The 25,118-nt window shown below is 39.4% G+C and overlaps 1 protein-coding gene and 1 long non-coding RNA gene across 2 annotated transcripts; one reads left to right on the top strand and one right to left on the bottom strand.

The window, feature by feature from the left end:
- Positions 1-10,021: 10,021 nt before the first annotated feature.
- GJB7 (gap junction protein beta 7) lies at positions 10,022-13,567 on the bottom strand. The gene has a single exon (XM_065543105.2). The coding sequence runs from the start codon at positions 10,849-10,851 to the stop codon at positions 10,102-10,104; it is 750 nt and encodes a 249-aa protein (XP_065399177.1). The 5' UTR covers positions 10,852-13,567; the 3' UTR covers positions 10,022-10,101.
- A 2,088-nt stretch (positions 13,568-15,655) lies between these two features.
- LOC107129516 (uncharacterized) lies at positions 15,656-21,163 on the top strand. Its single transcript, XR_006697656.3, has 2 exons — positions 15,656-16,102; positions 19,314-21,163. It is a non-coding gene; the product is annotated as an uncharacterized lncRNA (long non-coding RNA).
- Positions 21,164-25,118: the final 3,955 nt, after the last annotated feature.

Below are 25,118 nucleotides of genomic sequence, written 5' to 3'. Positions count from 1 at the left end.
GTCACTCTGTAGCAGTGAGGTGTTCAAGAAGCCACTGGGCTTTTAAGGACACAAATGTGTTTCAAACTATTCAGGAGCAGATCACATCAGGCAGTTCTTCACTGGAAACAGATGTCTGTGAGTCATCCTCACAAGAGGAATGCCCCCTTCTTGCCAAGTCGGATTTGCTGCTTTTATATGGAAGCTTTAAGATGTTTTCTTTTTTGTTTTGTTTACAGAAAGAGTCTCGCTCTGTTGCCCAGGCTGGAGTGCAGTGGCGCGATCTTGGCTCACTGCAAGCTCTGCCTCCTAGGTTCATGCCATTCTCCTGCCTCAGCCTCCCGAGCAGCTGGGACTACAGGCAGCCGCCATCATGCCCGGCTGATTTTTTTGTGTGTTTTTAGTAGAGATGGGGTTTCACAGTGTTAGCCAGGATGGTCTCTTCCTCCCGCCTCGGCCTCCCAAAGTGTTGGGTGGCGTGAGCCACCGCACCCAGCCAGCTTTAAGATGTTAACCAACACCTTAACACTTAAGATTTGGATGGGAGAAGGATATACAGAGAATCTTTTATGTTTTTTCAGTACACTTTTACATTATCCAAATGCTTAAGTCATTCTTGGCAATCCTTGTTTGCTACTTCCAACCCTGTTAAAACTGATCAGCTCATTAGATTTACTTATTTGAAGATTTTAAAACCTCAGCTGCAGCATTACAAAATTTTCTCTCAAGCGTGTATACTCTCAAAAGAGAATTTCTGATCAAGTATGGCAGGTGGGTGTTCATTTATGCAGTTTAAAATTTGATCGTCACAACCACCCCTGCCCCATAAGAAGAGGAAAATTAGCAACCCCATTTTATAAAGACAGTAACATGGCAAAATTTAAAGACTTTTAACAGCAAACCTATAAAATAGGTCTCTGGCCCCTAGTTCAGAATGTTTTCTCCATTGTCCTGGTTGATAACTGTATTGCCATTTATTTCAAGGCAGAAGAATAAAGCTTGAGATTGTCAGAAATATATAGAGAAGGTTCTTAGGTTTTCATTGTAAATACAGGAAGTAGTGCAATACAGTTCTCATTTCAGTAAATATGGCAAAATTAGAAGTTATGTCATGTCATACATTGATGTCTTCAGTTTAAAAAGTCTACCACTATAAAATGAGAAACAAGTAATTCTAGTGTCTTTCCACAAAATCTTGTTCCCATAGCAGCTCCCAGCCAAGGCAGACGAGACTGGTATGAAAGGCAACATCTGCTCTGCCAGAAGTGAAAAGACTAGAAACCTAGAATGCTCTGTGTGATAATGATGTGCCCTTAGCAGCACAAAATAGAGGCTGGTTGGTTCTGTATAATCCTTGAGCTTTAGGTGTGTGTTGTTCGGCCTGCCTTTCTCTAAGCTGATACCCCTGACAATGAGAGAAAAACTGAATTTTGATTTTAAAACTATAACCTGGAACCCGGCATTCCTGTGGCCTAGCTACATTGTTTTTTTCTTCTTCTTTTTATTTTTACTGACCAAGCTATAACCTCTAGGTAGGCAGCTTTCCTCAGAAATGCAACATTGAAGCAAAGGGCAGACATGCTCTCTCAGAGTTTTCAAGTCTCATACACAGAATTGGGCCCTCGATTACAAAGTGCTGAGCTCAAAGATCCTGGAAGAGAAGCTTGGGAAGCCCAAGGCTGAGAACTGGCTCTATCTAGATAGAACAATAGGTAATATTTAATAAATCATTATGTGTCAGCAACTGTTCTGAGCTCTTTGTATGGCAATTCATTTCTCATAACTAAGAAAGGAATTAGCTACCACTGGAGGTAACTCAGTCTTATTTGTATTATCACCATCTGACTATTCCAAGAGACCAGTGTTTTCTTGCTGAGTCAGGTTAACAATCCTAGATACTGCTTGAAGGAAAATGTGTATAGTAGTCAATAGCGTGTGTGTGTATATACACACTATATACACACACCTTCAACAAAGCAAACATTGTGGTAGATTTTACAATCCTGTCAGGTTAGTGAGAAAGACCATATCACCATTTGGCAAAATTTACATTCAAATCCTGTTATTACCTTGCTTTCTCTTCTTTATCAGAGGCCATGTTCGTATTGACTTCGTCAAAAAAGTTAGATACACTCCTTTTCAGCAAACATGTATGCATAATCAATAAATATTCAGATGTTCTTTGAGCATTTTTCTCAGAATATTTTTTAATTAGGTGATTTGCTTCACTTGTAGCTGGAGTTGGTCTGGAGTGAAATTGGAAGTGCAGTAGCTTACATGGCTGCATATGAAGTAGGTTTAAAAGTGGAGGTGTGGCCAGGCGCGGTGGCTCAAGCCTGTAATCCCAGCACTTTGGGAGGCCGAGACGGGCGGATCACGAGGTCAGGAGATCGAGACCATCCTGGCTAACACGGTGAAACCCCGTCTCTACTAAAAAATACAAAAAACTAGCCGGGCGAGGTGGCGGGCGCCTGTAGTCCCAGCTACTCGGGAGGCTGAGGCAGGAGAATGGCGTAAACCCGGGAGGCGGAGCTTGCAGTGAGCCGAGATCGCGCCACTGCACTCCAGCCTGGGTGACAGAGCCAGACTCCGTCTCAAAAAAAAAAAAAAAAAAGTGGAGGTGTGTGATGAGCCTATAAAGCTCATCAGTTTCATAGGCTAACTTAGTTACTGAATTGCACAGGATTAAGAGGCCACAAGATGGCAAACTGACACTGGGAAGGAGTATGTACAGTTAAGGTCTGAAAATTGAACCAGAAATTACCGTCCCATTATTTTTTATTTATACTTTACAGGGGACACGGGCTAATATGTGGTAGTCATTTATATTTTTGGGTACTTATAAATTAAACAATTATAGTTTTTTTTAATTGGGAGATGACTATGACACATTAGCTATTGGTCCATTTTAGGATGAATAGATCAGCCTTCATAATGAAAACAGGCTAAATCCATCATGCTTTGATTATACATATTTAGTTATCTAATAAGGTTTAAAGAAAAGTAACACAGTTGGTCATTATGTGGATATGCCAGTATTCCAAAGATCTTTGAAAAAATGTTTTACAGGAAACTTCTGAAAGACTGAATTTGGAGCTTTTAAAAAACTGAATTCTTGCTCAGTGGCTTCAGGTAACTGGGCAAGTCACTGTATCACTCTAGGTTGTAGTCTGATTTGTAAGTATTTTTAAGATTTCTTCCAATTCCAGAATATTGTGATTTTTTTTACTTCATACAACACAGTTATGCTGAAAAATTCAGAAATGTGTTCATTGTTTTTGAGCAATTACTGTGGGTTAACCCCTGAAGGTAAAATGATGAAGGACATAGTTCTTCCCTGCATTCAAAATGCTCACCATTTAGAGGGAGATACAAATATATAAGCAAATAACATAGAGATAAGTGATATGATAAAGCCACGTATTGTTAATTACAATACCTAACATTTTAAAATAATCTCTACATGCCATGCTTGGCATGAGTCATATAATCTGTACAGTGGCCCTGTGAGATATGTATTTTACTTATCCTCATTTTACATCACATTTTGCTCTCTGATGAAATATTTGATCCAAGCCTTACAATTTCTCAAGGTGGAGAAAAGAAGAATTAAATTACACAAAATATTAAGTACCTCACAGTTACTAACTATAAAGCCATGAGTTTAAAGATGAATCCTATTATAACCAGTTCTTTGGGACTACCTAAATTGTCTATTGTAATGAGCTGTCCTGTCATTACACGTGAAATTTGTTTTTTAAAGATGATTCTGTTCATCAGAGATCTTTCTGTGGACTCAGGTTTATATAGTGATACCGCCAATACAAAGTCTTATTTTGCCATTGCCCAATATTTAGTTACTAGAACCATAGGATCTTGAAGAGTTTAAAAGAACTTTGGAGATCATCTAGCTATACCTTCTATATAATCCAGAAATAATATTGAACACCTCGTTCAATGTTAGGGAATCTCACCACTTTATTTGGCAACCATTTTATTGAGGCAGTTCAAATTAATACAACTTTCCAATATTAGTTAAAAATCTTTTTCTCTTATTTTCAGCCATTGGTCCTGGTTCTACAACTTTGAAACACAAAATAAGCTATTTGTCTTTGAAGCATTGGAAAAATAATTCACTGTAGTCTGGACACAAACCTTTGTTAATACAGGTATAAATGAACTTTAAAAAAAAGTCTCATACTATACTTTGCTCATGTTAAGGTGGTGGACAGCTAAAATTCCAAGGTATTTAAGTTGTGAACTAATATCATCTCTGTCTCATATTAAAATCTTAAATCTTGGTGCAGAATGATTGCTTGTTCCATTTCACCTGACTTAAATTCTGCACAAAATTCTCCCCTGCTGAGGTTTTATAAATGTTTCAGTTTTAAATGTTTCAATTCAATTTTTTAAATGTTTCAAATACTAGGCATTTCTTTTGTCTTCAGTTGATACAGGCATGCCTTCTGTGTCTTCATCCTAGTCACTAATGTGAATGTACTCTGGAACTGTTTGGAGCAGTAAGTAAAAGAAATTAACGAGGCCGGGCGCAGTGGCTCAAGCCTGTAATTCCAGCACTTTGGGAGGCCGAGACGGGCGGATCACGAGGTCAGGAGATCGAGGCCATCCTGGCTAACACGGTGAAACCCCGTCTCTACTAAAAAATACAAAAAACTAGCCGGGCGAGGTGGCGGGCGCCTGTAGTCCCAGCTACTCGGGAGGCTGAGGCAGGAGAAGGGCGTAAACCCGGGAGGCGGAGCTTGCAGTGAGCTGAGATCCGGCCACTGCACTCCAGCCTGGGCGACAGAGCGAGACTCCGTCTCCAAAAAAAAAAAAAGAAATTAACGAGTTAGTGACTTACATCGGGTAGGAGTTAAGTTGTCTCTCACATAATAACAAGCAGACAGTAGGAGAATAGGCAGTTCGAGGCTGATAAGGCAATTTCATAATGGCATCAGTGGCCCAGAAGCCTGCCTGTCTTCTTCAGAAGGTCTCACATCCATCCTCAGAGTCACCTCATGGCAGAAAGATGTTCCCGGCAACATTAAGCTATGATGTTTCGGGCAGGAAGGGGTGGGCGTGGGGAAAAAGATGCGTGCAAACTAGGTCAGCACACTTTTTACGCAACTTTCCCCGAAGCACCCTGTTGCTTTGACAAGAAGATAGTCACACAGCTATCTCTACATGCAGAGGAGAATTTAAAATATACCTTTTTAGCTGGGCACATTGACATCCCCAACAAAATCAGGGTTAAGTGGAGAGGGAAGAGGAACACAACGTTTTTTTCCAAGAAACTTTTGAGTTCCTAAACACAAAGGAACCTAACCTATGGGGATATAGGGGTATAAAGAGATGAATAAGACAAAGTCGATCGTAGTCACAGTCATTTTAAATATCAAATTAATGTAATTAGGAGCAATCTCTAAGAGGATTGGTTTATCAGGTTTGCTTATCTTCCACAGAAAGTCAGATCTCAAGTTACTGCACTTTTCTTTGAGATAAACATGAATGAAAACTCTTGGCTAACCTAGTGATTAATACCTCTTTTAATCACAGGAGATTACTTATCTATTTCGTTAACATTTTTATACCAACAATATGGTAGTTGTATTGCTTAATATTTGTCTGCTCTGGCCCCAATCCACAGCACGGAGTTTAATGGTGACCTTTTCCAAAAGAAGAGGAATCAAGTCCACTTTTTCAGTGTCCTGTGATTGATTCATCCCCAATTCTACACAACAACCATTCTCTCTCTTTACTTTGACAGGAGGCATTACTATCTGAAGGTTTTTTGAGATAAAGTATTAACAGAAATTACATATTTCTTCTGAACAACATTTTCCTTTTTTTTTTTTTTCTTGCTCTGTCGCCCAGGCTGGAGTGCAGTGGCACAATCTTCGCTCACTGCAAGCTCCGCCTCCTGGGTTCACGCCATTCTCCTGCCTCAGCCTCCTGAGTAGCTGGGACTACAAGCGCCCGCGGCCACGCCCTGCTAATTTTTTGTATTTTTAGTAGAGACAGGGTTTTACTGTGTTAGCCAGGATGGTCTCAACCGCCTGACCTCGTGATCTGCCCGCTTCAGCCCCCCAGAGTGCTGGAATTACAAGCGTGAGCCACTGCGTCCAGCCCATTTTTCCTTTTTAATAGAAAAAAAATTAAAACTTCTTTGTAGCCGGGGAAGGATTTGATACTTCACCTTTAAATAGATGGGAATATTGACCTATGTCAGTAAAATCCAGAACTCATTTTACTTTGCTTTCAAACAATATTTGGGAACATTATAGAATTTTTAAAAGATATCTCAGAAAGTTGTTAGTTAGACTGTCTAACACTGGGGAAACAAGATGGGTCTGTGGAAAATTCTCAGAGCTCCTCACAGTCACCAATATCTTTTACAGCCAAAGGAAGATTTGCTTTGTGAAAAGAAGCCCGATTTATATTAGAGAAAGTGCTTCTGGCAGATATTTCTAGACCTAGAACACCTTCCTTGGGCTTTTGTCATAAAAATTGAATTGAATTCTGACACGTTTTGCCTCTACGTGCTCCACCACTGCTGCTTTCTTTCCTCATTAGTTTTTGTTTTGTTTAATACAGGGTCTTGTCCAGGCATGGTGGCTCAGGCCTGTAATCCCAGTACTTTGGGAGGCTGAGGCAGGTGGATCAGGAGTTCGAGACCAGCCTGGCCAACATGGCAAACCCCGTCTCTACTAAAAATAAAAAAGTTAGCCGGGTATGTTGGTGGGTGCCTATAATCCTAGCTATTCGGGAGGCTAAGGCAGGAGAATCACTTGAACCTGGGAGACGGAGGTTGCAGTGAGCCAAGATCATACCACTGCACTCCACTCTGGGGGAGAAAGCAAGACTTCATCTCAAAAAAAAAAAAAACAAAAACAAAAACAAAAAAAACAAAAAACGGGGTCTTGCTCTGTCACCCAGGCTGGATGCAGTAAGTGGCACGATCATAGCCCGCCTCAAGTTTGAATTCCGAAGCTCAAGGGATCCTCCTGCCTTGGCCTCCCAAAGTGCTGGAAATACAGGCATGAGCCACTGCACTTGCCCTCTAATTAGTCTTTTAAAGAGCTATGAAGTGCTCCTCACTTTTGTGCTCTGTGCAGTGTTAAATATACAAACAAACTAGAAATAAATGGCATCAGTATTTAAGAAAAGCATTACATGTATGCGATGAGATATGAGCTAGAATAAGGAGAGGCAGGGTACTATAGGCTTTTAAATTATTAAAATTTTGTATTATACAGGAAATAAATTTATGAAGAATGTGGCTTTATTGGGACTCTCAGTTACAAGACACAGAAATCCAACTTGAACCAGCTTAAGGAAAAAGGAATTTATCTTTCATGTGACTAACCACAGAAAGGTTAGAAGTAGAGCCAGGCTCAGGGACAATGGTATTGAGGAGTTCAAACATCCTCAAGTCTTTGCCTTTTTCCCCCTCCTCTCTCATCTTCACAGTCTTGTTTTTAGATTGGCTTCATTCCACTGGGAAGACTGGAACTACAACCACTTAGAGCTCTGGGCATTCTTTTGTACAAGTGCTTGAAAACATTTCCTGCCAGCTCTAATGAGAACTCCTGTGGCCAGGAACAAGGTCTGTAACTAGAAAGAGTATGGGACAAGTGCAGAGCAGTCAGAATAATCACTGCAAGCTGGGAGTGGCTTAAATGAAATTAGGGAGACCTCTGTTTAGTGATCTGGGAAGACCTATGGTTGATTGCTCAGTCTGCCTGTACTAGTTGCATGTCCCTGAAGAAAAGTGACTGCTTTTTCCTTATCTCCAAGGTTACTGTCTGCTCTATGGGCACCAGAAGGTTTCAGGGTGAAACAGTTGAGGTGGGCCAATGAGACCAAGACACAGGTGTAAGATACTCCATCCTCCATGACCCTTAACAGAAGTGGACATTTTCTTGAGCAGGAATTATGCATTAAATCTTGGGAGGTACATAGCACAGTGTCTTGCTCCCAGGTGCTCAATAAATATTAATTTACCAACAAGAGAAACAATAAATATGATACAAATTAACTGCCAATTTCAATCAAATACTTTGGGTCCTCACTGACCCCAAGAAAGTCATCAGAATGTTCTCATAGGAAACTTACTTGTAAATTAAGGTACTACCAGCAAGACTCAAGGAACAAAAATCACTCACCTTCCTATTTAAACATCTACGCTGCCATTACCCTTGCTCACATTACCTTTCAGTTTCTTTTCTATACAAAGTGGAAATGCAAAGAATATATGGCCAAGCAGTTGGACTTTTTTGCTTAGGCAGAACTTGCCATAACTGGTATGAAGAGACTGAGCTCCCCCAAAACATTTTTGGCATCAAACTCATCCTCAGACTGACAAAATCCCTTGTTTCCATTCCAGTTCTGCATTCTGAAACCCTGTTTTCTAGATTCTGTGCCACAATCAGGGTCTCAAAAACCTTAAATTTCTTCTAACCACCTATTATTGTCACACATACACACACAAAATTCATAATTACCTGCATTCGTGCAGGGTAGATGTTTTCATGTTCAATGATAAAGTACATGGTTGTAAGCTCAAGTCCAGCAGTGACCTGTCTTATAAATTGAAAAAAGGGGTAAACCACAAATTTCACCTTTCTTTCCATTGTCTAGAACACAGTCTTTAAGATAGAGATAATGACCACTGCTGCTGACATAGTCTGTAGACCACGTAATCACCCAAATAACCCTCATTGCGTATGACTTGTAATGAGATTATATTCTGAAGAGGGCAAGGCATGGAAGACATAATTGGTCTTTAGTTAAAATTACATGTTTATGCCCTGATTTTCTGTTAAATTCCCAAGGGAGAAGAAGAATTTCTGAGCTATCTTTACCAAGCAGTGTTGCAAATCCTGTTCTAAAGTTGTCAGAACATGTTTTATTTCACAGAGTAATCATACCCACTACAGTCTAGCAAAGATACCAATGACAGCCAAAGAGCATTGTGAAATACCTTTATTTTTATTCTGAAGAAGTGTATATATGTTAGAGTATTAAATCCAAAGAGAATGTATCTGTGAATTTCTAGAAAAATAAAAGTAAAGAAAGTTCTAGTCTTCAAAACAGGTGATAAACTTTTTAAACATTTTTGCACCACTGTAACAACATAGTACACATTTTACTGTTTGTCCTAGAGGGAGATATACTACTAAATTATAGGCAAACTGGGACATACATACTATATAGTACATAGGGAATTCCTGATTACGAAAGATTCAACAATATGAATATTTACAAAGTATTTCAATGTTCTTTTGGTTAAATAGAAATCTTAAGTAATTGTCAAGTGGGCACATTCTTTTTCTGTGGCCTCCATTTCCTATCAATGTGTTGCCTTCTGGGGGACCTGCCTTTCTGACTCTAGAGTGACCCTTTTGAACATCTGCTGGTTCAGGCTTAAGTGGGATACCTCCCAGTAATATTTGTACTTAATTTGGAGACCACTGAAATGATAGCTTTCCTCCCTCTCCTCTAGTCCTCTTACATCCAAGGATCCCTGAATCGGAAAAAGGCCTGGAGATCTTCCTGTTGAATGTTCCTCTGTGTGTCTCCATCTGGCTAATGTCCTATCCCACAGTTTTTCCCTACAGAGATTGAGTAGGACAGGGAGTGGGGCCTTGGCTGCCACTTTGGAAAGATTGCCAGTTCCTTCATTTCAGCTCGAAGGCCATCACATTTGTCTAAAGTGTCACTTTTTTTGTTTTCCAGTTCATTGTGCACAAATTGTAATGAGATAGTTAGAAAAAACAGAAAACTGACACAGGGTTTCTTTTTTTGTTTTTTGTTGAAAAATCTAAGCTCTTAAAAGAATCCTGTTAGATTTCTTCAGACTAATTTGCAATTACCTATTCTAAAACAACTAATGTTATCCACATACTGGAGAACCCTACAACAAAACAATGAGACCTCTGTCTAGTGCTCATAACTGAAAGCATATTGACAATGTAAAAAAAATCCTCCCAAATGATACTAAGGCTGACATGCTTTGTCTTCCAACTCAGCTTAGGCCTTGCTGAGGAGGGATGCAGGTTTTCTTTGTGTAACCCTCTTGTGTGTCACCAAGTAGCTTTGCTTCAGGTGGTGGGAGTATGTTTATGGCCAAGTATGAATGATGATTCTGGAGTAGGGTCCCTCTCCTACCACATTCAACATGTCTGAGGCTGTGGCACTCACACACTGAGGAATTGGGGGTTTTTTTGAATATTTTTGGAGACAGCACTTAATAAAGCACTTGAGAACCAGAAAACTCAGTTCAATGAAATTCAACACAATACACAAGCATGAGGTGATGACCAAGAACAGGATGAAGATTGTCTTCTCAGTGGGTCTAGAGATGAAGCAGTCCACAGTGTTGGGACAAGGCTTCAAATCACACTTTATAAGATAGGGAACACTAAAGCCATCATATAGCTTATAAAATAGAACAAGGAAGCCAATTTCAAAACCGGTTTTAACAATGAGGCTGATAAGATAAGTGTACCATAGACCACCATCCATTGTACCTAGGCTGACATAGAATTTCTTTCTGTGCCTTTTCTCTCTACTCTCACGATAGGCTACATGTAAAACCACCAGAAGCGAAGGTGTGGAGACCATGATCAGTTGTAAGGCCCAAAGTCTGACTTGGGAAATGGGGAAGAAGTCATCAAAACAAACATTTTCACAACCGGGCTGTCTACTGTTGCACTCAAACTCTTTCTGCTCATCTTTCCACACATGCTCTGTTGCCACCATGTAGACCAGCAAACGGAAGACAAACACGACAGCCAGCCAAATCCGTCCAATCCCAGTGGAGTATTTATTTACTCCACTCAGGAGATCTCTGAGGAACATCCAACTCATGACTTAGGCTCAAAAGAAGGCAAGACTCTGCAAAATAAAACTATTTCATCAGGATTCATTTACTTCTATTCTACAGATCATTTCTACTATTTGAGGGATTATGTAAGATAAATTACAATTTCTGCATTACAACAACTCTGGTGGTTTAGGGCTCTCCAAGAATCCCGAAGGATATGCTTACATATAAGGAGATGATACAACTGGTCCATGGACATAATTAATCCCATGTCCACTTTAATTTGAGATTTGGTTGGTCATCTACCCCACTGCCCACTACCCCATTTGCAAACAATTCTGTGGTTGGCAAAATCTTTCTGGTTTATTGCTTCCCTCTAAAGATGGATGGGTCATGTTACTCATATGAAGATAATTAGATATGAATATCAAGGTGATCCTGGTATCTTGAGATGTCCTTCACATGCCAGATTGTTGACGCTGTAGTCTCTACTCACTTTCTCTAATTCGTTAATGCCCCTCCCAATCCTTGAGGTTTATTACCTGCTCCTACTTCCTCTTGTTTCGCATATCCCATATCAGCAGCTCAGCTTGCCACCAATTTGATAATGAAAAGTAAAGCTCTCCAATACAAACTTCCTCTCCCTCACCCTCCAGACTGACATATTCACACCCAATTTACCTTCTTTACCCAGTTTGGAGGGAGAGTCTCCCTGTTCTTGCCCCAAAATAATCATTCACACTCTATATCCCATTCTTGATCTGTCAGTTTTCCCTGTTTTGTATTCTGTGGTCTTCAATCTCCCTTGTCTCCTTCCTCTCAGCCTACAAATATGCTTAAGTGTCCATTTTTAGTGGGGGAGAGGGAGAATCTTCATAGCTTATCTTGCTGACAGTCTTTCTTCCTTTATCCCTCATTTCTACTTCCTCAACTGTTTTTTACTCCTCAACTCATTGAGTCTAGGTTTTCTGTTCATCATTGTACTTAACATTTATGCTAAAGTTAGTACCGTCATGCAACTGCCAAATCTTGTGGACACTTGAATTTTATGTAATTTTCCTGTGACATTTGACACTGTTGCCTGCACTTGTGTTCCTGAAACTTCTTCAGACTTGAGTTCTACACCACTCTACCCTCTCTTCTTGTTTCACTCCTCCTGATTCTTTCATCTTCGTTTTTGTTGTCCAGCTCTTAAGAATTCTGTCCTTTGCTCTTTTCTTACTCTTCATGCTCTCCCTAGAAAATTTCACTCATCCCCATGGATTCGACTTCTGCTTTCACCTTCCTGACTCTCCCTAAACCTACATAGTTCCCTGCCTCGTGGTGATCATCTAAATGTCCCACAAGAATTCTGAACTTGATACATCTACAACTGAATTTGTTCTTTTCCTTGCCCTTCAATTTCATTCTTATTGAATGGCATCACCAACATCAAAGCACCCATCAGAAATCTCATATTCATCCTAGACTCCTCTCTCATAACCCTTTTTTAATTGTCCACAAAGTTCTTCAGATTCCTCCTAAATGCATCTCAAATCCATCTCCAGGTCACTGCTGAAATCTCATCACTCCTACGACTCTGTCACTAGGTTCTATTTCCAGTCTCATCATCTCCTCCCCTCACCTTCTAGTACATCCTCGATGCTATTTAATTCTCTTAAACTTCTTTGCATCTCTTGCTCTTTTCCCAATAAAAGCTAATAAGGATCTGAAGAGCCTTCTTTTTCATTTCAGTGACATTTTCTTTCTGGCACTGACTGCTTCCATCTTATCATTGAACTCCGTGGGATGGGCCTGATTCATTGTTTGTTGGGTCCATGATATGCTCAGAACTCTGTTCTGTGCTTTTGAATTGATCTCTCAAAACCACTCCGAAAGGTGGTTTTTTGTTTTGTTTTGTTTTTTGTCTTTGTTTGCCTTATGATGGTGGTGGTTTTGTTCTTGCAAATGAAAAGGCAGACTCAGAAATGAAGCCACTTTCTCGAGGTCACAAAGTAAGATGCAGAGCAGGGCTCAAGTCTAATTTCCATTATCTGACAGCAAGGTTTCTCAACATTCGCACCATACACATTTTGGGTTGATTAATTATTTGTTTCAGCAGCTGTCCTATGCATTGTAGGAAGTTTAGCAGCATCTCTGGCTGCTAGCAGCTAGAAACCAGCTCCCCTACCATCTGTGACAACCAAAAATGTCTCCATATATTTCCAAATGTTCCCGGGAGAGAGGAGACAAAATCTTCCCAGTCGAGAGCCACTTTTTAAACTTTCTACCATAACCAGTAGATATGGGCTAGAGCTCCAGGCCTGCCACTAATTTACTTTATAATTTCTCAGGTGAAAGCTTTGCCTTTTCAGCTCGTGTTTCCTATTACAATAATTAATACTACTTGTTTTCTGCATAGACTCAGCCAAAAGAGAATCATGGAAATGGTGATGTGAGGGGAAACAGGGAGTTAAGAAAACTGAGATGTTCCAACAGCATGCATGTTGGGAGCATAATACATGTTCTCTTACAGAGGAAGCAATATAGAGCAAGCCCACATTCCAGAGCCCTGAGAAGGCACATGAAGGCTAAGAGGTATTTTCAGGGAAAACAAAGCTACATGTACACAATGCCCTATTCAGCAGGGAATAAATACCTCAATGTCCTTGTTTTCAGGACACAAACAAAATTGTATTAAATAAAAAGGATTCTTAAGCCTACCGGAAAGGTTAATGTCTTTATGAATTATTAAAACAAAGCCCCAAAGATTAAAAAGGAAAAAAATATTATGTTTCCCCATGACATGTATCACTGGGCGTTTGTCCATATTACTCAAGAGGATATTTATGTAATCTTACTGAACATTTGAAAGTACCTTGTTGGGCATTTTAGAGGTAGGAGGAAGGTAAGATACTGTGTTGCTAAAAGAAAGGCAACAAAAAAAGTGACTGATCTTTGAATAGAATCAGAGGATGATGGCATCAAATGTCATAATTATGACTTATCTGATAAATGTCCATCCTATTTAAAAAAATTTTTTTTCAAATGGAGTCTCACTCTGTTGCCCAGGCTACAGTGCAGTGGTGCAATCTCAGCTCACTGCAACCTCCGCCTCCTGGGTTCAAGCGATTCTCCTGCCTCAGCCTCCCGAGTAGCTGGGATTACAGGTGCCTGCCATCATGGCTGGCTAATTTTTGTATTTCTAGTAGAGACGGAGTTTCACCATATTGGTCAGGCTGGTCTCGAACTCCTGACCTTGAGATCTGCCCACCTCAGCCTCCCAAAGTGCTGGGATTACAGGCATGAGCCACCGTGCCTGGCCCCTATTTTCAGATATTTTGCTGATGGAAAGACAATGGCATTCTTATCCTTTACAATAAGAATATAAAAATTAAATCTGAAGAAAACCTAATAAGAAACACTATGAAATCAGAGACCTATCACTCTTTCATACGTATATATTTGGTTCTTGTAACAATTGGAGAAAGCTGTTTATAGAATAATGTTTACAAAGCAAGCCAATTAACAGACATCTGGAAGATTACCATGTAGAAAAATCATATAGTGAATCCTTTTAAATCTTTCTTGCCTCTACATATATGTCAATGTTCCCAAATCATGTATCTCCAGTGCAGACCTCTCATCTCTGACTTTCAGCTGCCTTCTTGTCATCTCCACTAGGATGTCATCTCATAAACTTAAAATATTCAGAAGTGAAATCTTGCCAGTACTTTCTTCACTTTCTGCCTCCCAGTCAAAGCAATGATCCTTCTCAGTGTTCTCTGCCTCAGTAAATTGCACCACCATCTACCCAAGTGTCGAACCCAGAAACTTGGAAGTCATTCTTCATCCTTCTCTCTGCCTCAAACCCCACATCTAATCTACATTCAAGGCGAAAGTTTTTACCTTTGAAATACATAGCAAAACTTTTCACTCTTTTCATCTGCACTTGCACCACTCTAATCCAAGCCACCTTCATCTCCTGCCTAGACACCATAGCAGCTTTCTAGCTGTCACTCGTTTTCTCATTCTTGCCCCTCCAACCCATTATCCATTCAGATTAACTTTTAAAATGGAGACTGTGTATTCTCATTTCTCTCCCCTACCATGGTTTTCTGTTGCATTGAGGGTAGGGGGAAAAAGGCCAAACTCTTATCTGGACAACAAAAGCCTGTGTAGTTGTGCCCATGCCTGCATCTCCAACCTTGTCTTGCATATCTCCAAAGGATACTGAATTCCAGACATGCTTTCCTTCTTCTGGTTTCTCCTTTACACAGTACATCCATTCTGTTCCTCCTTCCTACAATACTCTGGTCCCCTTAATCTGAGTCAGAGTGGCTTTCCCTGACCCCACTAATCTAAATCAGGTCTTCCTTGGTATTCTTGTTCATTATGTTGGCTTTTTTCCTTCATGCCACTTGTAAGTTGTAATCATGTACTTGTTTTGTGATTAATGTCTTTACAGACCACATGTTCTTTAAGAGAAGGAACTAGAGTTGCCAGATGAAGCAAATAAAAGTGTAGAATGCACAGGAAATGTTGAATTTCAGATACTACACATAATAATTGATTCTCATTATGCCAATTTAGCAAGCAGCCTTCTGAGTAATAATTTTTTTCTTGCTGAAATGGTTTATGCTGTGCAAGGAAGTCCTCCTGAAATTAGACACAAGAGTTGCAGTTGCTGGAGATGCATTTTATAAATCAGGTCCCTGGGCTTGGCTCATGTGGATGAATCCCTTAGAATAGATTGAACTCTGAGTAAACAATATGCCTGACTTTCTGAACTTTTGGAACTGAGTGCCAGTTCTGATTGTGGTGACACTGTTGAGACCCCTGTTGAGCAACCCACTTTTCTTCTTTTATTGCAGTATGAGCTTTGCCACACCAGCAACTTCTCGCCCAACACTGGAGGCTTTACTTCCTGCGAGGTTCAGGCAATGTCAAGCTGGCCTCTGGGAGGAAGACAGGCAAGGCTACCTGCATAAATACTCTCCAAAAAGCCCTTGCACTGCTGGGAGCCAGAGAGCTGCTTCGTCATTCCCCAAAAGTGCTGGTTTGAAACTTGTGTTTGAGGAGCACTGGATTTCCAATTGCCTTGCAGACGCCAGCGACACTCCCTGAAAAATCCATCAGCCTTCATACCCAGCTCTTTTCGCCTCTTAGTAACAATAATGCTCACCCTTGGGCACTTGACCATTTCTGCAGCATTTCACAGCATCTCATCCAATGCTTACCTTCATCTTCAGTAGTGAGCAGGATGTATGGTACAACCTTCAATTCAGTGATGGAAAAACTGAAAAACTCAGAGAGGTAGGAGACTCATCCAACACTCCCAATAAGTCACTAGCAAATCCAGCAGTAGAAGAACCCTAGTTCTACATGGCTAGTCTCTGCTCTCCCCTGAGTGCTGGATTCTCTGGTCCATTCATAACTCTGTTCTGCCTTGCATACAAATCATCTAACCCCTGAAGAAAACTATTTCCTCCCACAGGCATCTTTCCATCTCTGAGTCCTGTTGTGTCAGCTGATGCTAGCAAACTCTAATTCCCTGTTTGAATGAGGCATTTTTATTTTTGAAGATGGCCTATTTGGAAAATCCCTAAAACATTGTTTCCCAATCTGTGGTCCCCTGAGGGTTTGTTGTTATATTCTCAAGTGTCTACAAGAAGTTTATATGTACGTTCATATTCCTAAGCTTTTAAAAAACAAACAGAAAAGCAAAAAAGCTGAATGACCAGCTCGTATTTCAGGACTGCCAGAGGATGTCAGCATTTCTGCACTCATATTTATGAGCATTCTGCAAACTACACAGCACTCAGGCCCAATCCAGTCCACCACCTGTTTTGTAAATAACACTTTTTGAGACTCAGCCATGCCTAAATGTTTACTGTTGTTGATGGCTGCTTTCATGCTAGAACTGCAGTGTGGAGTAGTTGCGACAGAGACAGGATGGCCCTCAAAACCTAAAATATTTACTATCTGGCCCTTTGCATAAAACATTTACATAGTACTTAAAATCATACTGGAACCAAGTACCAGAATTTTAATTATTTCAGCCTATGAGAAACAACACATAATGGGTATGCTCAAGAGAAAGCCAAATAAATGAAGCACGATGGGTAGATGTACAGCAGGAATGAAGCCTGCTAGTAGTTTGATTGGAGACAAGTGGTAGACAACAGACAAGCCATCACCTGGCCCACAGAACAGGTGAGCCCAGCTTCAAAGAATCAGGCTTCTATAGTCAGTAGCTGGTTCTCTCAATGAGTAGTGATTTAGTTTCAGCAACATATCTTCTGTCTGCTAAACTTTATTTTAATTGTATTGGTTTTGTAATGTTCAATTTTTATTTTGTAAATGTAGATGTATAAGAGCCATAAATCTACATGCAGTTTTAGGTTTGATACATGTAAATAATTGTATATTTAAAAAAATAATTTTTGACACTGGGAATCCATGAAATACTGAGTAGAAAGAACAGTACCCACACAGGCTGACATATGTGTATACACACCACTTGCAAGGTTTTTAAATTTCCTGTATAAGCATTGTCATTTTTAGAGAATCCCCTATTAGAAACAGTGCTAAAGTTGCCCTCCATCCACACAGAAAATGTCCCTCGAGGGTCCTGGACTGCTCTTCTGTGCCCCCTCGTCCTGCTCATTCACATCAGCCCTCACACTTTTTGCTCAGGTCCGGCATTCTTTCTTAGCTACACTCTCTGAAAGCTTTAGAGTCAACCACACATTCTACATAGGCAACCTTACTTCGTGGCAGCTTATCCAGAAAGAGCACATGTGATGCGGCACAAAACTGAACGGCAGTATGATGAGATTTGCAATAATTTGGATAACTTCTGTCACTGAAACTTTTTAAAAAGAAGTAATGACTACCCAATTACAAGAAATGCAATTTTCCCTTTAAATAGACAAAATCTATCGTAAGAAAAATAAGCTTAACTTACCTCTTGACACAGATGTGGAGATTAATAAGAGATCCAGTCAGTTACTCATTTGATTTAAAAAAGCATGAGTTGATTATATTGTTTCCCTGAAAGCAAACTAGTGCTTTAAGCCCGGTGGTTTCCAAGGTAGTATAAGCCAAACAGGTGTAACCTGATCATTTGTTTTGGCACATAACTTAGATAAGAATTCCTGGGTCTCTGCTGTTTTCAATATGTATTGAAAGAGAACTGAAACTGGAAAAAATCCAAAGTCACTCATATACACACAGTTCATTGAATATTCCTTTTTATAAAACCTTGCTATCATCTACACAAAGAAGCTGGAACAATGAGGGTGTGTTTCATCTCTTTAAATGATTTTCCAACATTTTATCAAAAACTACCTACAAAAATTCAATCAACAAAATAACAATTTAAGTTAATTTATCTTTGATGAGCTTAATTTAACTTCACTTCATATGTCCTATTCTTGGAAATCCAGAAAGTAAAAGGGCATAGTTTTCATTTTCATATTTTTAATAAATGTATGCTATTATTTTAAAAAAATCTAATAGCACAGCAGTAGAGAGAAAAGTAAAAATCACTTTCCCAACCCCAGAAATCACTGATAACAGACATTTTCTATGTATACAAAAAAACAGATGAGAGAGAGAGTGATTTCAAGTACTTTATCCTTTTATGGAACCATTTCTAGGCGTGAGATTATCTAAAATTAAAGATACGTAGAAATGAAAACAAAATGATTTCCTGCTGGAATGAGAATAGCTTAGAAAGAGAATTTTACAGTTGGAAATGTTCTAGATAGCATGAAATTTAACACCTTCATTCCTTCATTTTAGAGATGAGAAAACATAACCACAGAGAGTGACCTGCTTTAGGACTGAGAGCCAGCATGAAAAGTATAGAAAGAAGCTAGATGAAACCCACGTCTTAGGGCTCTTTTCTTCACATTGTGGTATCCACATCCACAAACCATGTGAGTTTCAGCGCAGGTTCTCTCTGATTGCTCTTCATATTCACAGCCCTTGGAATTATTCCATATATCCATATACGCAATCCAAAATCCAAAGGAGAATGTAGTTTATTTTCTTTTATTCTATTTATTTATTTATTTATTTATTTATGTTTTGAGACAGAGTCTTGCTCTGTCGCCAGGCTGGAGTGCAGAGGTGCGATCTCGGCTCACTGAAACCTCCCCTTCCCAGGTTCAAGTGATTCTCTTGCCTCAGCCTCCCGAGTATCAGGGGCTACAGGCACATGCCACCATGCCCAGCTAATTTTTGTATTTTTAGTAGAGACAGGGTTTCACCATGTTGACCAGGATGGTCTCCATCTCTTGACCTCGTGATCTGCCTGCCTCAGCCTCCCAAAGTGCTGGGATTACAGGTGTGAGCCACTGTGCCTGGCCTGCAGTTTATTTTTTTAATCATCAATTTATATTATTAGTTATGTTACTAGGCAATTGCTAGATAAATTTTCTCCATATCCAGTAAAGCAGATATTGCTTTGTTTTCTGAGTTTTTGTTTTGTTTTTGTTTGTTTTGTTTTGTTTTACAGAGATCCCAGGATCCCAGAATATTGATCCAGTTCCCAGTTCCCAAAGGGTTACCATCGTGATAAGATCCCAAAGTCTTGTCTCTGGAATTGTTCGTCCCTTTCAGTTTCCACTCCTTTGTTCATTATTGGCACTCACCAAACTTTATCCGTGAACTTAAAGCATCACCTGTTTGTGCTAAGACACCTTCTGCTAGGAGCAGCGGGGCTAAGGACGTTTGTTGTTGCCACAACCTTGTACTGAAGCCCCAGGTGCTGATGATTCAGAGGATCCCAGCCTTCTAAAAATGTCAGCACTAACCCAAACAAAGGTAGCATGCAAGAATCCAGTATGACAGCGGTGTAATTTTTCAGACAAAGATCCCTCCAGTATCTCGCAGTATCGCACACAGAAGCTGGAAGAAGGAGAAATTACCAGGGGCTGGGGGCGATCAGAAGAGGTTCTATGGAGAGCAGGATACAAGTTGGATCTTTATGGAAAGAGAGGCATTAACATGGGCGTGTTATGGACACAGTGCCTCTGCTACACTTTTGACAAAGGGATTTAATTCTTCCACCTCCATCTTTGGTTTGGGAGAAACAAATATAATAATGACCACAGAAACAGTGGAGTATTGTAATAGAAAATAACACCATATTGAAGTCAAAAGGCTAAGGGTAAAGTGAAATAAGAACAGCAGAACTGGAGAAATGCGATGAATATTATGAGCCTCATTCTTCTCTGCCCCTTTTGGATTTCAATTTTAATAGCTGCCTCTTCAGTGTGAATAAGTGACCCTGCAAGATAATCAGAAAGTGCACAGCCCAGAGCAGACAAAGGCAGTGTAAGCCAGAGCCATTGAATGACTAGTGTGTCCCCCTCAATGAACTACACAAGGGTGGGGGCTGCAGGAAGACACATCTGAGTGATCACTCTATTGAGAAAGACCACAGAGTTGTGTTGAATGCAGCTGCCATATGAGAAGAACATGGTCAAGGTTCTAAGCATTAGCACCAGAGCTGGCTGCAGTGATGAAAGTACAAGCACTACTATGCATTGGGAACCATCACACATGTAGAACTGTGCTTTAAACTTGACCTTTATTTCTCAGCAGTATCCCTCCCAAGAGAAACCGGGGGTTCTGGTCTTTTTTGCACTGGTTAGAGGCAGTTGGAGCACTGTGTTTTGTTTTGGCCTGAATAGGGCCTTTGACAAACTCAAGTAGGTCTAAAAGACAGTGACCAGAGGGATGAGGACATCTCTAACTATGTCATAGAAAGAAGGATTGTAGCAATTTGAGATGTTTATCCCGGAGAGGCAAGGTACAGGGGAGTTACTTAATAGAATTTGGTGTCATTTCTAATTCCAGGTTCGTTCGTTTGTTTCCCCCACAATATATATCCATCTATCCATCCCATAGACTCTGAGTTCAAACAAACTGGGCTTGGAATCCTGGACTTATTTCTTACTTTGTAGCCTTGCTCAAGATGCTTGACTTCTCTGAACTTCCATTTCCTTGTCTCAAAATGGGAAAGTTGTAGTTATAGAAATTTCTAAAGAAGAGAAGAACCCTGGAATGGGTGCAGTGGGTGGAACGGGAGGTGAGATGTTCTTATTCCTAGAATAGTGCTTTATTAATGAACTGCAACAGGAAGCTCAAGGCAGTGTTCCTCACCGATAACTTCAGAGAAGTCAGTTGGAGAAAATGACTGAAGGCTGATGTTTAAGAAAATCACTATAACCATCAGTTACTGGTTTCAGTTGACAATATATAATGGGTTACTGCTGCCATTGTCCATGCCTACAGATAATTTATTTTGTATTTTTGAATAAAAGGACATTTGTGCATTCCTGATATTGGGTGCAACCACCATGTACCAATGTACTTCTTTCAACTGAAATCACAGAGGTATTTTTACTATTCTATAAGTCAGAATTTTAGTGCTTACTATCACCAGATGAAAAGTTAAGCAGCCTTTCTGTAGAGAGTAAGAATTGTACACAAAGTAGGAAAATATCCAATTATGTGACAACTTTGTGTAATAAAAATTTGTTTAAACTAAAAAAATAAAACAGACTGACAAGCATCCAGATACTGATGTTAGTTGATACAGACTTTAAAATAGCTATTAATGTATTCAAGAAAACACATGACAAGATAGAAAATTTCATCAGAGGATGAAAATACATTTAAAAAATCAATTAGAGATTCTAATTAATGTCCCATAACTAAAATTAAGACTGCAAAAGATAGCTTTAACAGCAGATTAACTGAAAAAAGATTCATTAATCTGGAAAACAAATCAGTAGAAAATGTCTACTGAAGCACTGAGAGAAAATAAGATGAAGATGTATTTAACAAAAAAGAAAAAGACATTTGGGTCATAATGAAAAGTTTAAAATATAAATACTTAGAGTCCCAAAATGAGAGAAAAGAGAAAATAGGGAGAAATAATATTTGATTATTGGCCAATAATTTTCTAAATCATGCGAAAGTTATCATGACATAAATTCAAGAATCTTTATGAATCCCAAGGAGGATTAATACAAAGGAAAACATACTGAGGTATATCATAATAAGACTACTAAAAACCAGAGACGGAGAAGACCTTAAAGGCAACCAGATAAAAAGATGCATGACTTTTAAAGAAACAAAATAAGACTACCTGCTGATTAAATTAATAAAAACAAAGGACTCCAGAAAACAATGTAATGACATATGTGACGTGCTGAAAGAAAAGAAGTGCAACCTAAAATTCTTTACCCAAATTAAACTAATCGTATAGGGAACACATCTCCATCTCCTTTTCCTGACAAAAAAGACAAAGATATTATGAATCATCTGTAACAAATACTGGAAATGTCCCTCTGGCTGGGCTGAATTCCCTTTCTTGCATGTTTCTGATTGGCATGGACAGTCAGGGAGAGATGTGGGAGGTTTGGAAGACAAGCCACAGCCTTGGCAGCTGACACGTGTTGTTGCTGTCATGCTAATTCACCTTGTTGGTGTGAAGCAGCAACTGGGCCTGCAATTGCTCTACGTTCTCCTGGATCCTCCTTCATCTTCCCTGACTCCTGGGTCAGGTACGTGTTTAGCTTTGTAATGAAGGGCACAAGCTTCGGCAGGATACCCTTGTCACCAAGGTCAGAGGCAACAAGACAAAGGTTTCAGTTCTTTGTGGATTTCCAGCTTGTGCTTTTGAGTTCCAGCCTTCCAGAGTCTTCCCTGCCTGACTGCCTGCCTCGTGGACTTTCCACTCCAGTATCACACGTGGAGACAACAGCCTCACAGAGACTGTTCAACCAGCTCCCGCCATTGCACAATCCAATTCTCTGAAAGCTCAGAAACAGACCCACACATATACAGTCCCTTCCGTGGTGAGCAGGTATATGCAAACCTACCCCCAAAGGCCAAGGGAGCTGAAAGGCTGAAGGAAGAGGCTGAAAAAACCAGTTTCTCAGAGAGAAAATATTGATTTTTTTTTCCTTCTGTTTTGAGATGTATTGATCAGAGAAGAAAAAAGAAAATATTTAATAGGGACTTACAACCAGAAACCATGTTTCTGGTGGCTGTAAGACAATAAATCCCTGCATCCACCCTCTAGAAAGTATCCTTTCTATGGAAGCTTTTATGGTAAGACGTACAGCTGGTCATACCTCAGACTTTCTTGCTGAAACTTGTGACTACTGGAGAGGTCAGAGAAGCAGCTTTATGAGGGGTTGTCTGTGCTATGAGCATTGTTTAAAGACCTTGCTGCAGAACACCTTGGTATGCAAGAGTCAAACATCAGTCATCATGGTAATTTTGCATCAAGATGCATCACTCTTGTCATGCAACAGGCTCGTTTCCTATATAGTTCATAATTTTTTATGTGATGTTGCAGTGTAATTGGGGAGAAAATGGTCTTTTCAATAAACAATGCTGGGCCAATTGGAAATCCATATGGGAAAAAAATTCATCTTGATTGCTAACTCACACGATACACAAAATACAGCTCTAGAAGGACTGTAGATATAATCAAGAAAGATAAAATAATAAAGTTTCTGGATTCTAGAAGATAACAAAGAAGAATATCTTCATTACCAGGGTTTAGGAAAAGAGTTCTTAGATGTGATATGAAAAGCACTAATCATAAGGCCTAATAAATTGAATTTCAGTGTTTCAAGGAATTGATAACTTGAATTTCATTAGAATTAAGAACTTGTTAATCAGAAGACACCATCAGAGAGTAAAAAGGCAATCAGAAGATGGGAGAAGATATTTGCAATACATGTGTCTGACAAGAAAACTGTATCCAGCACCTATACAGAATTCATACAAATTAATAAGAAAATACAACAAGTGTGGGAGGGGGGTGAGGGATAAAAGACTACACATTGGGTACCATGTACACTGCTTGGGTGATGGGTGCACCAAAATCTCAGAAATCACCACTGCAGAACTTAGCCATGTAATGTTCCCCCAAAACATATTGAAGTAAAAAAGGAAAATATAAACAAAACATTCATACAAATCAACAAGAAAAATTTAGAAACTCAATTGAAGACAGCCAAAAAATAGGTAATTTGTAAAAAAGGATACCCAATGGAAAATAAGCATGTAAATGGATACTAATCACCAAACTATTGAACCTTAACCTAAACATCGCACTTTGTATAAGAATTGACTCAAAATGAATCGTCTATCTGGATGTAAAACCTGTTATTTTACTATAAAACTTTCAGAAGAAAACACAGAAACAAATCTTCACAAACTGGGGATACGCAGAGTTCCTAGAGATGATTCCAAAAGCAGGAGCCAAAGAGAAAATAAGGAATAAACTTCTTGTAAGTCTATCTTTATTTCAAAATAAAATGTTTAAAAATAAGCATATGAAAAGAGAATAATTATAATCATCAAGGAAATACAAATTACACCACAATGTGCTACCACTACACAGCCACTAGAATGGCTAATACCAAAAAGACTGGCACTATTAAGTATTGGTGAGAAGATGTAGAAACAAACTTGCATTCGCTTCTGCTGGGAGTATAAATTGGTGCAATCACTTTGGAAAACTATTGAATCTATTAAAATTGAACATATGGTTACCAATGACTTAGAAATTCCGATCCCAAATATATACATATGTGTATCAAAATACAATAATGTTCACAACAGCACTATTCATAATAGCCTCAAACTGGAAATACCCAAATGCCCATCAACATTAGAATGGGTAGATACATTGGGAAATATTCATATTGTCAACCTCCTCACAAAGACCACCAGAAAAACCTGTTGACCAAGCAAAGCTTACAGAGTCTTAGTGTCTCTAAAAAGAGAAATCAGAGAGGAATATATACAGACTTTGGGGTTCTGGATTCACAAGGTTAAGGCAAGTGTTTCCAGGTGGGGAATTGATAGGAATGTGTGAAGTTCATGACACAGTATTTTAGGACTGGTGGACATAGTAAGGCGACAGTCTGGAGATGAGTTTTATGAAGAGCAAACTATTGTCCTGATTAAGTGAGCTGTTTACCTAAGTAAGCAAACTGATTGTACAAATTGGTTTGCAGAATTTCCCGATACAAATAGTATAGTACTTTATTGTTCTGCAATCACATTTTCCCTGGCAAGACTTTCTTGAGGCATAAAAGCAGTAATATTGACACAGGTGATTTCAGCTCTCAGTCCCATAGTTAAGTTTAGGCTGATGCAAGTACCCTTGATTCTCAATACTGTGGAATACTAGACATCAATGGAAATGAATAATGAACTAATAATGCATCAATATGAATAATCGTAAAACCTAAAATTAAAAAAGAACTAGTATGTGGTGATAGAA

This window comes from Macaca fascicularis, chromosome 4, assembly GCF_037993035.2.
Source record: "Macaca fascicularis isolate 582-1 chromosome 4, T2T-MFA8v1.1".
Taxonomy (NCBI): Eukaryota; Metazoa; Chordata; class Mammalia; order Primates; family Cercopithecidae; genus Macaca; species Macaca fascicularis.
Note: the sequence above shows the minus strand (reverse complement) of the source record. Positions and strands in the feature narration are given on the sequence as shown.